The 16,987-nt window shown below is 42.0% G+C and overlaps 1 protein-coding gene across 2 annotated transcripts; it reads right to left on the bottom strand.

Annotated features, from left to right (window-relative positions):
• Window positions 1-236: 236 nt before the first annotated feature.
• On the bottom strand, window positions 237-12,039 carry LOC108697331 (microfibrillar-associated protein 5). Of its 2 annotated transcripts, none has more exons than XM_041570828.1 (8): window positions 11,871-12,039; window positions 10,666-10,725; window positions 5,286-5,324; window positions 4,765-4,788; window positions 4,052-4,081; window positions 2,824-2,911; window positions 821-894; window positions 237-731 (listed from the first exon to the last, which is right to left on the bottom strand). In XM_041570828.1, the coding sequence occupies exons 2-8, from the start codon at window positions 10,721-10,723 to the stop codon at window positions 628-630; spliced, it is 417 nt and encodes a 138-aa protein (XP_041426762.1). In that variant the 5' UTR covers window positions 10,724-10,725; window positions 11,871-12,039; the 3' UTR covers window positions 237-627. The 2 variants fall into 2 exon arrangements, with proteins under 2 accessions (XP_041426762.1, XP_018082755.1); XM_018227266.2 differs by having other exon boundaries at window positions 5,286-5,327; window positions 11,871-12,029.
• Between the last annotated feature and the right edge of the window lie 4,948 nt (window positions 12,040-16,987).

Below are 16,987 nucleotides of genomic sequence, written 5' to 3'. Positions count from 1 at the left end.
AAGTTGTTTATAACAGCATCCCACTAGTATAACTAGTACTTTGTGTGGCTCATTTCTCCTGTTGATGATACATTTAGTACCCAAGTGATGACAATGAGGAGACCCAAACAGAGGATAAATCTAACTTTTAGATTGTATCCTCTTGTGAACAAGGACCTCTAATCTTCTCTAATCTGTAGTCCATGTTCTTGTTTATCAAGTGAAGTGAACACAAGGTACAGAGAAAGAGATCCAACTGGGAGTACAAAAATGGGTTTATATGGTACTTAAAGTGACATCTGTTTACTTAAATACACAGATATAAATGCTTGTTATACAGTGTCATGGAGCTTCTTCAAGATAATCAACTCTACCACCAAAGTCCCACCACACTTTGTTGATGTAGCACCTTTACTATCTCAAAGAGGCTTGGCCCATAAATGTTCTTAGACTGGGCCATATGAAAAGAGCTGGGGAAGTCCTGTAGTAGAGGATATAAAATGGGTATGAGTAGGAAAGTACAATATTTGAGGACTTCAGTATGGACCTGGATACAGTATTCTGGGGGTGCAGATTTCAGAAGGTTCTGGTGCAATATTTGGGGGTTAGGATAAACAATATCTCGGGGTTTCCCTGTAACGATTTCCCCTATGGTTGAGGAGTTGTTTTTTCTTCTGAAACTTCAACAGGAGCATCAGGAGGCTGAGGAAGGCGTCGGGGAGGTAGTCCAGCCAGCTGTCGGCACTTGTCTTCTGTTAGATGGCAGTTAGGAGAGGAGAAATGAATTTGGGGAAACAGAGATGGACACAATACCACCAACCCAGTGACTTTAATCACTTACCCTGCATCAGTTCATCCTCCTTACACATGATTTTTGTGCAAATCTCCTTGTTGAGAATATAAACCCGTCGAACACTGAAGAAAAGGATGAATAATAAAGATATTAAAAAGACAGTACATTGGACTAACTATGGACTTTTCCATCTATAATATACTTTCTAACACAAACACATCATTTGTATATACAAGTTAGCAGTAAATCATTTTCAAATATGTAGGAAATATTGTCCAGATTTTGGTCCCTGAACTTTATGCTGGAACAGTGTTATTGGAGATTTCTATACTTGCATGGAGGAATCCATTCCTGGTACTCATGTGAATATTTCTATTTGTTTAATGACAAATAACAGCAGCCCTGTCTTGCTTTATGGCAGGTGATCTAGATGAAGAGTAACCCTTAATATGGTAAGTTGCATTTACTTCACTGCTGCTGCAGGTTATTTGATGGCTTTAAATCTGCATTGCAAAACTATGTTTATATATTAAATATAAAACTTTGATGGAATATATCCTATCCCTGCTCCTTCCCCGCCACCCCGGCACTGGGCCCGCTGGGAACTATGGTCCCAAAACAACCGCTGGATAGGCCCTAATGATAATCCACCACTGACTGAAAAAGCATTTATAGAATAAAGAATTAAGAATTAGAATAACAAGAGAAAGAAGAGAAGGAAGAAGAAAAGGATAGGGAAGAAGAGAAGAAGGAAGGAAGCACACATTCATTAGGCAAGCCCCTATCATGCATCTTGGTCTACATCTTCCTTGAAGGAACATATGTGAAGCACAAGCATCATACCAAAATAATAATAATCAATCATTTCAAAACTTGTTGAATAGATGGACATGAAGAAAGAAAAGAAGAAAAAGAGAAGGAAGAGAAGAAGGAAAGGAAAAGGAGGAAGAAGAAGGAGCAAATGGAGAAGTAAAGGAAGGAAAAAGAAAAGAAGAAGATAGGGAAGAGAAGGAAAGGGGATAAAATGGATAGGTAAAAAAGGAAAAATAAAAAAGAGATGGAATATGAAGAAAATAAGGAGAAAGGGAAGAAAAGAAGGGACGGAAGAGAAGGGAAGAAAGGAGAAGAGGAGGAAGAAAAGGGAGAGGTAGATAATGAAAAGGAAAATGAAGGAAGAAAAGGATAAAAGAGAAGGAAGAAGAGAAGTAAGAAAAGTAGGAAGAGTAGAAAAGAAGGAAGACGAGAAGGAAGAAATTAGGAAGAGTAGAAAAGAAGGAAGAAGAGAAGGAAGAAAAGTAGGAAGAGTAGAAAAGAAGGACCAAGAGAAGGAAGAAAAGTAGGAAGAGTAGAAGAAAAGGAAGAAATTAGGAAGAGTAGAAAAGAAGGATAAAGAGAAGGCAGGCAGCAGACAAGTGTCATGATATCTCTCATCATTGGATGTTCCTGAAGGGTCAGGCTTGGAGCACAAGCGTCATAGTGAAATGATAATCAGCCTTTAGGCACAATGTCCTGTGCTCAGCACAACATCACAACCCCATTTTCATTTTAGCAACTCAAGCAAAACCCAGTTGTCACAATAACAACCACGACAGCTACTAATTAGTTTCACATCTGCTGCCACCAAGAAGAATCATTGCCATGACAACCAGAATCTAGCAGTCACTCGCCGTGACAAATGAGAGCAGTTATTCTATGGCGACAAGCTGCACAGAGAAAGTATCTCATCTACATTCCTCATAATTAGGCAGAGCCAATCACAGGGAGCCTGGCTGGGACCTCAACTGGTGGCGTCTCCTGGTCACTGAATGTGATGGGGGAAGAGGGGACAATTAACTAACGGAGCTACTAATTGTCACCAGTGCACTTACCAGCCGTAACCAGTGTATTGCCCAGTTATTCATTACAATTGCCCCCATTCTATTATTAACCAATCAGAACTTAGCTTTAATTAGCCTAACACAGATGGAAGAATAATAGCAGCTATCTGACAAATTACCCCCTAAATCCAATCCTGGGCTACACAGTGGGCACATTGCAGAGACCCCCATTACCTGGTGACACACAGATAACTGATACACTGCTTGACTGGCTTCTGTACAGAATATACCCGGGTGCAGGGGTACTGGACCTCTTTACAATCTAATGGGAACAAAGAGAGGGGTATTATAAGAGATGTGTGTATGTGTGTGTGTATATAGATATATAGTCAATAAAGTACCCCTAGGATATAAAATATATAAGCATATTATAAGTCACCGAGGAGTTCCATGACCTGTATAAAAGCATGAGGCCGAAGGTACAGGTACAGGTCATGGAACTCCGGGGTTAAATATCCTCATATTTTCCAACATTGGCTACTTTATTTATTATAATACGCAAGTTTTAATGAGTCATGTGATAAAAATTACATCACACTATATTTATTATAATACACAAGTTTTAATGAGTCCTGTGATAAAAATGACATCACACTATATTTATTAAAATACACAAGTTTTAATGAGTCATGTAATAAAAATGACATCACTAGTCTCCATTTATAACTGATGACATCACTTAGAGATTTTTATATAGTGAATAAAGTACCCCCTATTGTAAATTATAAGGATAATCGAAGTCACGAGGAGTTCCATGACCTGTGTAAAAGCACAAGGCTGAAGGTACAGGTCATGAGACTCCAGGGTCACTTCTAATATCCTCATATTTTCTAATATCCTCATATTTTCAACAAGGAGTACTTTTTTTTTCTGATGTCACAAAAGGGGGGAGGGACAGGAAGGCTGAAACCACCAGTGTAAGGTTGTGAACCTGTCCATAACCTGGAAAACTCTTGTGGAAGTCGACCTGAACCCACCTGATCCCCACATCACTACTTCTAGTAGCCGCTGCCTGTTGCTAGGGTAAATTCTGCCCTAGCAACCAGACTGCTGCTGAAATTCCAAACTGGCGGGCTGCAAAATAAAAGGCTAAATAATTTCAAAAAGTATAAAAAATGAAGGCCAACTGAAAAATGTCTCAGAATATCAAAGTCTATATCATACTAAAAGTTAATAGAACTACCACTTTAATATAACACAGTATACTTGCATTCAGCGCCCTCTAGTGTTGTGGAGTGTTATGCTAGACTGTAACTGTCCACTAATGATCTGCTGTATACAGTATATATATATAAATATATAAATGTGCAGTAACATGTGGGACACAATATTAACCAGTAACATTTAACAATAAAGTCTGAGTGATCACAACACACAATAAACACGAGGATGAGCGACTCACCTGATGCTTGTTCTGGGGCAGGTGAAGCTTCTAGAACACAAGGAAACAGCTTTATTCAGGGCCGGCCATGCACAGTACTAGTGCCACAATTAGCCACTGGGGCTACACAAGTCTCAGTCCCTGGGACATAGATACGGTTGCCACTTAACCAGTAACTGACTGACCTGCCTTTTAAATCACTGGCTACATAATATATTAAATACTCACTTTTTAGCACTTGCACCTTCTCTTCATAAGCAGCCCCTGTCCTCCTGCCCCTGATCTGCCCCCTGATCTGCCCCCTGATCTGCCCCTGATCTGTCCCCTGATCTGCCCCTGATCTGCTCTCTGATCTGTCCCCTGATCTGTCCCCTGATCTGCCCCTGATCTGTCCCCTGATCTGCCCCTGATCTGCTCTCTGATCTGTCCCCTGATCTGTCCCACAGGACTGTCTAGCACGGGGGGGGGGGGGTAAATGTCGATATGTCCCCAAAAGATAAATGTCTGTCTGTCTGTCTGTGTGCAAAGCCCACCACACTGCCTTGAGCCATTCCCACCAGCAATCTTCCATGCTCCAATCCTAAAATTCCCAGTATTCCCAGTTACTCCAGACTCCCCCACACACAGTCCTATAGTGAATGAGTATATATATATATATATATATATATATATATATATCTATATATATAGATATATATAGATATATATATATTATAGTATAACGAGGAGCTCACCTGCTGCAGGGGTGACAGAATCATCTATAAGAGAAACACAGGCTGGGGTCAGACATTGTATCATAGAGACGTGTTTTGCATCTTATTCCCCCAATATTTCTGCAGTTTTGCACCAACATTGCAATAAAACTGAGCAACACCACATATTCCCCCTGCCCTGCACTGACTTGGACCCCCCCATGTAAATCACTTGTATCTGTGGCTCCAGCAGTGGGTGGTGCCTTCGACCTCAACACAGGGGCTGTGGGAGGAGCATAAGCAACAAACCAAAGGCATTGTCGCCTGTCTGTCAGTGCCATGCTCCTCCCACAGCTCCTGTACATGGAGGGCAGCTCCACCCTCTTCTCAAGCCCAAGACTTGGCAGCTGTCCTGGAAACATGTAGTGCTCAGATACTAAAAGATCACCTTATGATGATAGATCCAAATATATTCTGGACAGAGTATTATATCACTTTAAGGAATAATAAATGGAATTTCATTTTTCTAATGAACTTTGGTAAAAACAATAATCCGTACTCACCGGTGTCCCTCCGACCAATCACATCCCCCAGGGCAGGCCCTGCTGCAGACACAACAAATAGAAATTCAGTAAGTGCTTGGGCCCTAGGGCTTCTTAACAAGTGTGTCCTTTACTGAACTTAATGCTGGCTGAGGATGCTGGGAATTGTAGGTCACAAATCGGCTGACACATCTACTGTGTTTCTATCTACTTCTATCTTATTATTCACCCTGCCCAGTGCTGGAATGTCCTGAATTAGAGAGAAGAGTCCACAACTCAGCATTCTAATTATTAGTGCAAATATGTGCAGCATTCTAATTATTAGTGCAAATATGTGCAGCATTCTAATTATTAGTGCAAATATGTGCAGCATTCTAATTATTAGCGCAAATATGTGCAGCATTCTAATTATTAGTGCAAATATGTGCAGCGTTCTAATTATTAGTGCAAATATGTGCAGCGTTCTAATTATTAGTGCAAATATGTGCAGCATTCTAATTATTAGTGCAAATATGTGCAGCATTCTAATTATTAGTGCAAATATGTGCAGCATTCTAATTATTAGTGCAAATATGTGCAGCATTCTAATTATTAGTGCAAATATGTGCAGCATTCTAATTATTAGTGCAAATATGTGCAGCATTCTAATTATTAGCGCAAATATGTGCAGCATTCTAATTATTAGTGCAAATATGTGCAGCGTTCTAATTACTAGTGCAAATATGTGCAGCCTTCTAATTATTAGTGCAAATATGTGCAGCATTCTAATTAATTAAATTATTAGTGCAAGTAACAGCAGCATTCTAATTATTAGCACAAGTAACAGCAGCATTCTAATTATTAGTGCAAATATGTGCAGCATTCTAATTATTAGCGCAAATATGTGCAGCATTCTAATTATTAGTGCAAATATGTGCAGCGTTCTAATTACTAGTGCAAATATGTGCAGCCTTCTAATTATTAGTGCAAATATGTGCAGCATTCTAATTAATTAAATTATTAGTGCAAGTAACAGCAGCATTCTAATTATTAGCACAAGTAACAGCAGCATTCTAATTATTAGTGCAAATATGTGCAGCATTCTAATTATTAACGCAAATATGTGCAGCATTCTAATTATTAGCGCAAATATGTGCAGCATTCTAATTATTAGCGCAATTATGTGCAGCATTCTAATTATTAGTGCAAATATGTGCAGCATTCTAATTTAGTGCAAATATGTGCAGCATTCTAATTATTAGCGCAAATATGTGCAGCATTCTAATTATTAGTGCAAATATGTGCAGCATTCTAATTATTAGTGCAAATATGTGCAGCATTCTAATTATTAGTGCAAATATGTGCAGCATTCTAATTATTAGTGCAAATATGTGCAGCATTCTAATTATTAGCGCAAATATGTGCAGCATTCTAATTATTAGTGCAAATATGTGCAGCGTTCTAATTACTAGTGCAAATATGTGCAGCCTTCTAATTATTAGTGCAAATATGTGCAGCATTCTAATTAATTAAATTATTAGTGCAAGTAACAGCAGCATTCTAATTATTAGCACAAGTAACAGCAGCATTCTAATTATTAGTGCAAATATGTGCAGCATTCTAATTATTAGCGCAAATATGTGCAGCATTCTAATTATTAGTGCAAATATGTGCAGCGTTCTAATTACTAGTGCAAATATGTGCAGCCTTCTAATTATTAGTGCAAATATGTGCAGCATTCTAATTAATTAAATTATTAGTGCAAGTAACAGCAGCATTCTAATTATTAGCACAAGTAACAGCAGCATTCTAATTATTAGTGCAAATATGTGCAGCATTCTAATTATTAGCGCAAATATGTGCAGCATTCTAATTATTAGCGCAAATATGTGCAGCATTCTAATTATTAGCGCAAATATGTGCAGCATTCTAATTATTAGTGCAAATATGTGCAGCATTCTAATTTAGTGCAAATATGTGCAGCATTCTAATTATTAGCGCAAATATGTGCAGCATTCTAATTATTAGTGCAAATATGTGCAGCGTTCTAATTATTAGTGCAAATATGTGCAGCGTTCTAATTATTAGTGCAAATATGTGCAGCATTCTAATTATTAGTGCAAATATGTGCAGCATTCTAATTATTAGTGCAAATATGTGCAGCATTCTAATTATTAGTGCAAATATGTGCAGCATTCTAATTATTAGTGCAAATATGTGCAGCATTCTAATTATTAGCGCAAATATGTGCAGCATTCTAATTATTAGTGCAAATATGTGCAGCGTTCTAATTACTAGTGCAAATATGTGCAGCCTTCTAATTATTAGTGCAAATATGTGCAGCATTCTAATTAATTAAATTATTAGTGCAAGTAACAGCAGCATTCTAATTATTAGCACAAGTAACAGCAGCATTCTAATTATTAGTGCAAATATGTGCAGCATTCTAATTATTAGCGCAAATATGTGCAGCATTCTAATTATTAGTGCAAATATGTGCAGCGTTCTAATTACTAGTGCAAATATGTGCAGCCTTCTAATTATTAGTGCAAATATGTGCAGCATTCTAATTAATTAAATTATTAGTGCAAGTAACAGCAGCATTCTAATTATTAGCACAAGTAACAGCAGCATTCTAATTATTAGTGCAAATATGTGCAGCATTCTAATTATTAGCGCAAATATGTGCAGCATTCTAATTATTAGCGCAAATATGTGCAGCATTCTAATTATTAGCGCAAATATGTGCAGCATTCTAATTATTAGTGCAAATATGTGCAGCATTCTAATTTAGTGCAAATATGTGCAGCATTCTAATTATTAGCGCAAATATGTGCAGCATTCTAATTATTAGTGCAAATATGTGCAGCATTCTAATTATTAGTGCAAATATGTGCAGCATTCTAATTATTAGTGCAAATATGTGCAGCATTCTAATTATTAGTGCAAATATGTGCAGCATTCTAATTATTAGCGCAAATATGTGCAGCATTCTAATTATTAGTGCAAATATGTGCAGCATTCTAATTATTAGTGCAAATATGTGCAGCATTCTAATTATTAGTGCAAATATGTGCAGCATTCTAATTATTAGTGCAAATATGTGCAGCGTTCTAATTACTAGTGCAAATATGTGCAGCCTTCTAATTATTAGTGCAAATATGTGCAGCATTCTAATTAATTAAATTATTAGTGCAAGTAACAGCAGCATTCTAATTATTAGCACAAGTAACAGCAGCATTCTAATTATTAGTGCAAATATGTGCAGCATTCTAATTATTAACGCAAGTAACAGCAGCATTCTAATTATTAGCACAAGTAACAGCAGCATTCTAATTATTAGTGCAAATATGTGCAGCATTCTAATTATTAGTGCAAATATGTGCAGCATTCTAATTATTAGTGCAAATATGTGCAGCATTCTAATTATTAACGCAAGTAACAGCAGCATTCTAATTATTAGCACAAGTAACAGCAGCATTCTAATTATTAGTGCAAATATGTGCAGCATTCTAATTATTAACGCAAGTAACAGCAGCATTCTAATTATTAGCGCAAATATGTGCAGCATTCTAATTATTAGTGCAAATATGTGCAGCATTCTAATTATTAACGCAAGTAACAGCAGCATTCTAATTATTAGCACAAGTAACAGCAGCATTCTAATTATGAGTGCAATGATAATGATGTGCTAGTGAAAGAATCCAACAAGCAGGGACAGGCCTGAGTGTAATCGCAGTGTGACATATAGAATTCATATTGATGGTTACAGATAATTGCTCATTAGAATAAATAAGTAATTAGTGACCACAATACACACAGTTAACCGAACTGAAGACCGAGCCCTGCAACATATCCCTGGAGGGGGGGGCAAGCTTTCTACAAATAATGCAGCGTCTGTTGGATACCACTGGTGCAGTGTTACCGGCCCTTTAAAACAAAATGGGTTGCTCAGAATAAGCGTTACGCTTTGCTTAGTGGTAATGGAGCAAATAGAGTTGTTCCTTTAATCTCTGCTAAATACACGTTACGGTCAGGGCTGAGCTTTGGGGTGGTGCAACTAAGTGCAGCCACTTGACCGATCACTTCTGGATAAACACTTGAAACCCCCCAGATGACAGTTTCTATCTGTAAAACGTCAGCAGCTCAGTATAAGCCAACAGGTGAGATATGGGAGTCAGCTTTGGCCTGTGTAACAAACAGGGCTGGATAAAGGGGACACTGTCCTTATAGATCTTATTTGTCATGGGGGTGCCCTGTGCTATAGTGCACTATCCATCTCCAGCCCTTCTTCCAGTTCCAGTAACTGCAGCAACATTCAGGCCTGGGCTTGTGGAAATTCCACTATACCTCCCAACATTGTAGAAATAGAAAGAGGGACAAAAAGATTTTTTTTAACCACATCCCCTAATTACCATTTCCATTTTACAAAATTTGTCAGGTTATGAAAGTCATTTTTTATGTGTTATTACAGTTTTGCCTATGAAGGTGAATTGCCCTTTAAGCTGCAGGTCACAGTTTCCCCAAGAGACCTGCTTTTCTTAAATTGTTACAATTGTTTCTTTGCTTATCTTAAATTGATACAAAAGTATCAAAAAGTGCAGCTGACAGGTATTCTGGGCTCTCTGCCAAAAGCCAATTAAGTTTAAGAAACTTGTATCTTTTTCTGGTTGTTCAGTGCAGGAGATCAAAGAGAAAGTCGGGGTAACAATCCGGGACTGAGGATTGAGCTGTCAAAATCGGGACTGTCCTGCGAAAAAGAAGGGAGGTATGGGCCACATAGGCTGGGGCCTAGAGCAGCAGGATTTTAGGGGCGGCATGCTGTCCAACCACATCCGAATTGCTTGGGAAGCACTCGATATGGGCAGAAAACAGTATAGTTTTTAAATTTCCAATGCGCCAATCCCCAGTGCTCCAGACCCAATGATAATTTGTGCACAAATAAAGAGGAGGGGTATGAGGGGAAAAATGGCAGTGGGCCTAGGGGTGCCTGATATGTAAATCCGGCCCTGGGGATATTCAACAGTTGGCTGCGATGGTGCCATTAGAATTGCGCCCAGTTGGCTGTCCCCTGCAGCCCCTTAAATGTGCAATAATTCAGTGGATTCTATATAAGCGGTGTAGTTACAAGCTGCAATGCTTACTGGGCTTAATACCCCTGGGTAAGGAGCTGTTACTTTCCAGCCTCGCTCCTCGGGGGACACGCAGTAAGGTTGACTCAATAAGCTTTTCATTTCCAGACTCCTTCCACTGGGAGCCAATGATTTGACAAGACATTGCACTGCTCCAAGGTGCTAATTAACAGCTTCCCAGGGGCTCCGGGGCACGTGACTGCCTCCAGGGCTGCTAATTGAGTGCAATAAATTCACAACTCCAAGGTCTGGAGCCCACAGCTGGACTGAGAGGTCCGTGAGATACTCACCAATGCCTGAGATGGTCACGAGTAGGAAGCACAGGTGCACCTTACTGAATTCAGGCATTTCTGCAACAAAGGTGACAAAGGGGACGTGAGAGGCAGGAATTGGGAGAAATCTATACAATGCGCTAGATATTGGGTGTCCATTTCACCTTAATAAGTGGCTCTTAGAGACCTGCTCTCATGTTTCTCTGCTCAGGAAAGATACAAGTAAAGTCTTCTGAGGCTTCTGATCTCTTCCCTGAGCAGAGCAACATCAGATCACTTCCCTGTTTTCCTTCTCTCTCTTCTACCCCCTCCATACAGTTATTATAGGAACTGACCAGCAGGTGGGGCTTTTGATACAAAATTCATTATATTAGCATTTGATTAAAACTTCAATAGTTCTGAAACTTAAAAAAAAGTACATTGCACCCTGAGTTGTTTTACATTTTTCATTTTTTGGAGGTTGACCTATAACCTACATTCGCACAAGCCTGTGCAAAACACAAGGGTTCTGAATGGAATTATGGGACTTCAGCTTCACTCTCCCATAAATACAGAGGCTCTATGTTCCCCCTCCTTACACACTCACTGCCCTAGCTCTAAACTCCCCACATATTACACAATCCTTCTGTGTCTATAGCACACTCACTGCTTTATTCCTCAGCCTCTCCCTGTCACACACACTCACCTTGTCACTCTCATATAAATATACACATCACACACACACAGGTCTCTCTACCTTTTTGGGAGGACTCATTGCAACTGCCAGGACTGCACAATTGCCGCTTATCCATGAGCATATCCATCGTTCCCTACATGGTATCCAGTGACACTGGGACTCCTCACTTCTGGCACATAGTGAACTGACAGTTGCACCTTTGGAGGGGAAAGGGGCAAAGGCCTGTGTGTAAATGCCGCACAGGGAAGCTAAGTGCCAAAGGAGCTGACCCTTTAATTGCCTCCAAAAGTCCCACTCACAGACCCACAATCAGAACGGATCAATCTCTTTCACAATTACACAAACACTGGCACATTAATTAAAGGGGAAATACAGTTGCCAACAGTTTGCCAAGGATGGGGGGGGGGCTACAGGTTTCCGTTCATTTCTATAGGATTTTGAGGGGTGCATTTATCTAGGGGTGTCACCATCTAATAACACAAACAAAATGACATCTCTTGGCCTGTACATAGTGAGCGCTTAGTGCAAGGAATAAGCTGGTACTTACTGATCTCTGGGTCTCTTCACTCTCTTTCCAACGCTTTCGTCTTCTCCTCTATCCCCTTCTCCAACTCCCCTCTTTCTCCCCTCATTTTTGTCTTTTTTCCAGTATTTCTGCCTTTCGCAGCCACACCCAGAGACACTAAATATTTGGGGAGTGTGGCAGCTGCTTTGGACACATCTGCCTTCTCCGCCCTGCGAGTTCTTACACTATATTTCTATAAATTTCTATATTTCTATATATATGTGTGTGTGACTGTAGCTCCCTCGCTCACTCGCCCCCCACACACAGGCACTTTAGCTGCCCCAATATTGGGGTACAAGAGGATTACAGTGTCCAGGGGGCTCAGTTATAAAGCAAACAACTAAATAGGATTTGGCTGATTTTGTGCATTGCCAGAATTTGGCAGTTTTCTCTGGCGAGAGCCAATGGAGGCAGCAGCTCTGAGCCCCGATGCTGAGATTCCACTCGGGACGGGGAGAGGCCCAGTGAGTCACATTTTGGCTACTAACAATGGGTTATGACTCACATAGGCCTGGGAAAGTCACCATTTTTCTATGTATATAGCCTAACAGTTAGATTGCAAGCTCCATGGCACAAGGACACAGTGAAGCTCACCTATTAGGTCCCTCTTTGGCTGCAGATGAAGTGAGTCTTCCATGATGCCAATGCCAGAAATAGGGCTGCCTCTTGGCTAGTATTTTAACAACCAACCACAAGAGGTGGCACCCCCCAAATTGCAGTCACTGAGCACCCCGACATTCACTCCAGCGAATCTGCATGGAGCATTTGTAGCCGGTAGAAGCTTGGCAATGCCAGGGCTCATTTATAAAGACTGGCAAAGTATAGACATCAAGTGTTTGTTTGCCCCCAAATGCACTTTGTTTTCCCATCATGCACCTGTACTTGCCCCTGATCTTTGTGCTCTGTTGCAAAGGTAATTAGTGGCAGTCATTGTTACAGCCTCCATATAAAGGGGTGGCATATGGGTGACCCCATTCTCACCCTCACATTCCCTTTAAACTAGGAATGCACCGAATCCAGGATTCGGTCGGGATTCGGACAGGATTCGGCCTTTTTCAGCAGGATTCGGATTCGGCCGAATCCTTCTGCCCAGCCGAACCGAATCCAAATCCTAATTTGCATATGCAAATTAGGGTCAGAAGACGTAAAAAATGTTTTCCCCTTCCCACTCCTAGTTAGTATATGCAAATTAGGGTTCGGATTCGGTTCGGTATTCGGCCGAATCTTTCGCGAAGGATTCGGGGGTTTGGCCGAATCCAAAATAGTGGACTCAGTGCATCCCTACTTTAAACTTGTAACAGATGATCAGTTTCATCTCCAGTGGCAGAACTCAGTGATCCAGTCCAGATGATTAGTTCTTGGTGGGTGTATTGAAAAACTGTCAACAAATTCCAGCGCTTCAGGAGTCTCTACTGAGATGCAACTGCCAAGCGACGTCAGTCTAATGAGCCTCTAATGAGCACAGGCAGCATCTCGCTGATACATTTGTACAGTTCAGGCCTATAGAGACAAGGCAATTAGAGATTTATTCTCAGTATACGGATTTCTAATTCTTCAGTCTAAAGTTATTGCCCCTTTTGCCTGTTTATTAAAGAAGCCCCAAATCTTATGCTTTTTAAAGGGGACAAGGCTAGTTATTGTGTCACCATGTAAATATTGTCATATCGGACCCCCTGCTACAGATGAATGATATGATAAAAATCATTACTCCTCACCATGTTTAGCCTTTATTGGAAGCAGCAGTTCTGTCCTGCTTTATGGCAGCTGAGATTCTAGCTATCTGTATAACAGAGCATTCTGTCCCAGTGGCTGCACAGATCCTATCTGATCCCCATTGTAAGCAGCAGTCCTGTCCTGCTTTATGGCAGCTGAGATTCTAGCTATCTGTATAACAGAACATTCTGTCCCAGTGGCTGCACAGGTCCTATCTGATCCCCATTGTAAGCAGCAGTCCTGTCCTGCTTTATGGCAGCTGAGATTCTAGCTATCTGTATAACAGAGCATTCTGTCCCAGTGGCTGCACAGATCCTATCTGATCCCCATTGTAAGCAGCAGTCCTGCCCTGCTTTATGGCAGCTGAGATTCTAGCTATCTGTATAACAGAACATTCTGTCCCAGTGGCTGCACAGATCCTATCTGATCCCCATTGTAAGTAGAGTAATAAGAAACTTATCAGGGCACAGTAAAGCAACACCACAGTAGTGTATAAGATTATTTAAACTGAAACTTTATTAACCCATAAACACCCAGTGCCAAATGAGCATTACAGCTGTATAGTGCCATTGCAGTGGAATAATCACACACAGAGGCACCTGCCTATAGAATACAAGGTTGGGTGATACGGTTTATTGGCTAATTGTTTAAGTAAAAATTGCAAGCCCTCCGGGTGATAGTATTGCATCTCTCCTTCAGGCGTAAAAGTATGTTCTGCATTTCTTCCAATCTCTAACTCAGATTAATATCACATTTTTACAGTGAAATCTTAAGCCTGAGGTTGAGTTCAGAGGTTTAATGAGAGACCAGCAGGGGGAGCGCTGTGACTTTATTATTCACAGAGTGGCCGGTGGGGGTGTTAGTGGTGGGATGGAGCAGAAATTGAATTTCTTTTCCTTTGGAGCTGAGAATCCTGAGGAGCTTGCAATCTGCAGCTGGTCATGTGCTGCCTGGAGCCCTCCCTTATGTGGGTGCAGAGGAGCGGGCGCTGGAGTGTCTATGGGGGGAATTGGCTTGTCCTGTCCCTTTGTTGTCGGCCATGTAACATGTTCTGGGTGGGGCGCTGTGAGAATGTAGGGTGCACTGGGTGCTAACGGGATCCTTAAGTGAGTGCTGGTGGGATGATGTCAGCATTGGGGTGCAGCGTGTCCTGGGATCACCCTATAGAATTTGGGGTGTAGTGTGAGATCCATTGGGGAATGGCTACTGCTGGGTGGGAGCCCGTGGAGATCGGGGTGCAGTTTGCTGGATTGGAATACATACACCCCTGTGGGGGATGAGGTATATTGCTAGATGTTTGGGTACAATGGGTGCTGGGTGGGAACCAGGTCTGGACTGGGAGTCAAAATAAGCCCTGGCATTCCAATAATAGAGAGGCCCAAATAGTCCTCCACCAGCCCAATAAATAGTGACTGTCTGTGGGACCTTACAGCAGCCCCTCTGGCATTTGGCACAACCCCCAGATTGCCATTCCTTCCCTGCTGTTAGGAACCCCTGGGGTTTGGATGCTGTGTGTGCTGGGATAAGCTCTAGGGTGCAGGGTGTGTATCTTGGATTGCTGTAAAGACATTGGGAGTTGCAGTTGAACAACTGGGAGGCTGCAGGTGTATGGATGCTGCATGGGAATAAAGAGAAGCAGGAGAAGTGCAGCCCATGTATCCACCAATGAGCATTCAGCTCTCAGACACACCTCCCCTACAGCTGCATCTCTGGCTCATACCATTGGGGGCGGGGGAACATAGCCCTGATGGGGGGGGGGGGGTTACAATTAACCTTTAGTTAGTGCCAATATCTGGCTGATAACAACACACACTCCACCTTCTGTCTCTTACCCCCCACAGTCCCCATATTCCCCCCTCACTCACTAACACAAACCCACCTCTGTCTCTTAATCCCCAACAGCCTCACTTCTCTGCTTTATTCACCTTCTCACATCCCCTCTCTTCCTTTATACACTCCTTGTACCTGCACACCCACCAACTCTCTACTGCACTCTAATCTCTCTACTGCACTAGATCCTCTCTACTGCGCTCTATCCTCTCTACTGCACTCTAATCTCTCTACTGCACTCTATCCTCTCTACTGCACTCTAATCTCTCTACTGCACTCTATCCTCTGTACTGCACTCTATCCTCTCTACTGCACTCTAATCTCTCTACTGCACTCCATCCTCTCACTGCACTCTATCCCTTCCTCTGTCATTCACACACCTTCTCTCACTCTTTCTCTACATCCCTCTCTCTATTAAAACTCACTCTCTACCCCTCCCCCACCTATCTCTCTCTACCCCATCCCATCACTCTCTACCCCTCCCCCACCCCATCACTCTCTACCAATCCCCACCCCATCACTCTACCCCCACCCACCTCTCTCTACCCCTCCCCCACCCTGTCTCTCTCTACCCCTCCCCCACCCCATTTATCTCCACCCCATCTCTCTCTCTACCCCTCCCCCACTCAGTTCTCTCCCTTCCCCCACTTCATTTCTGTCTGCTCCCCTGACATCCGTTGTGAGAGAATAGAGTGAGTGAGAGATTCTTGCTCATTATTTGTGTATAATAAACAGGAAGGAGAAACACCAGCCACGTGTCCCATATTTACAGTCCCTACAAGAGAATTTATTACTTCCATAGTGTTGACAAAACAAAAGGGGAAGTAAACACTTCCTAGTTCCTACTAAGTTTAGGGTTAAGTTAAGTTTAGGGACTGAATGAGAAGCCAATAAAGAAGTAAAAGACACGTGGTACATGGCAGTAACAGCCGCCACGTGCACTCGGTTCTTATTGGCTCACACTGCAGAGGGCGGGGCCACACACTGATTATAGGGGATCAGACATGGGGGTGTCCTCTGAGGGAACCAGTGCTCCTTTCAACTAACCAAACATACGTCATCTTTATTCGATTTTAGTTGTAGTTCTGTACAGCCGTGCCTGCTGGGAGTTGTATTTCTCTACAGCGGTGCCTGCTGGGAGTTGTAGTTCTCTACAGCGGTGCCTGCTGGGAGTTGTAGTTCTCTACAGCGGTGCCTGCTGGGAATTGTAGTTCTCTACAGCCGTGCCTGCTGGGAGTTGTAGTTCTGTACAGCCGTGCCTGCTGGGAGTTGTAGTTCTGTACAGCCGTGCCTGCTGGGAGTTGTAGTTCTGTACAGCCGTGCCTGCTGGGAGTTGTAGTTCTGTACAGCCGTGCCTGCTGGGAGTTGTAGTTCTGTACAGCCGTGCCTGCTGGGGGTTGTAGTTCTCAACGGCAGTGCCTGCTGGGAGTTGTAGTTCTGTACAGCGGTGCCTGCTGGGGGTTGTAGTTCTGTACAGCCGTGCCTGCTGGGAGTTGTAGTTCTGTACAGCCGTGCCTGCTGGGGGTTGTAGTTCTCAACGGCAGTGCCTGCTGGGA

The sequence above is a fragment of the Xenopus laevis genome, chromosome 7S, assembly GCF_017654675.1.
Source record: "Xenopus laevis strain J_2021 chromosome 7S, Xenopus_laevis_v10.1, whole genome shotgun sequence".
In the NCBI taxonomy this organism is placed as follows: domain Eukaryota; kingdom Metazoa; phylum Chordata; class Amphibia; order Anura; family Pipidae; genus Xenopus; species Xenopus laevis.
This window is presented reverse-complemented; position numbering and strand designations above follow the sequence as displayed.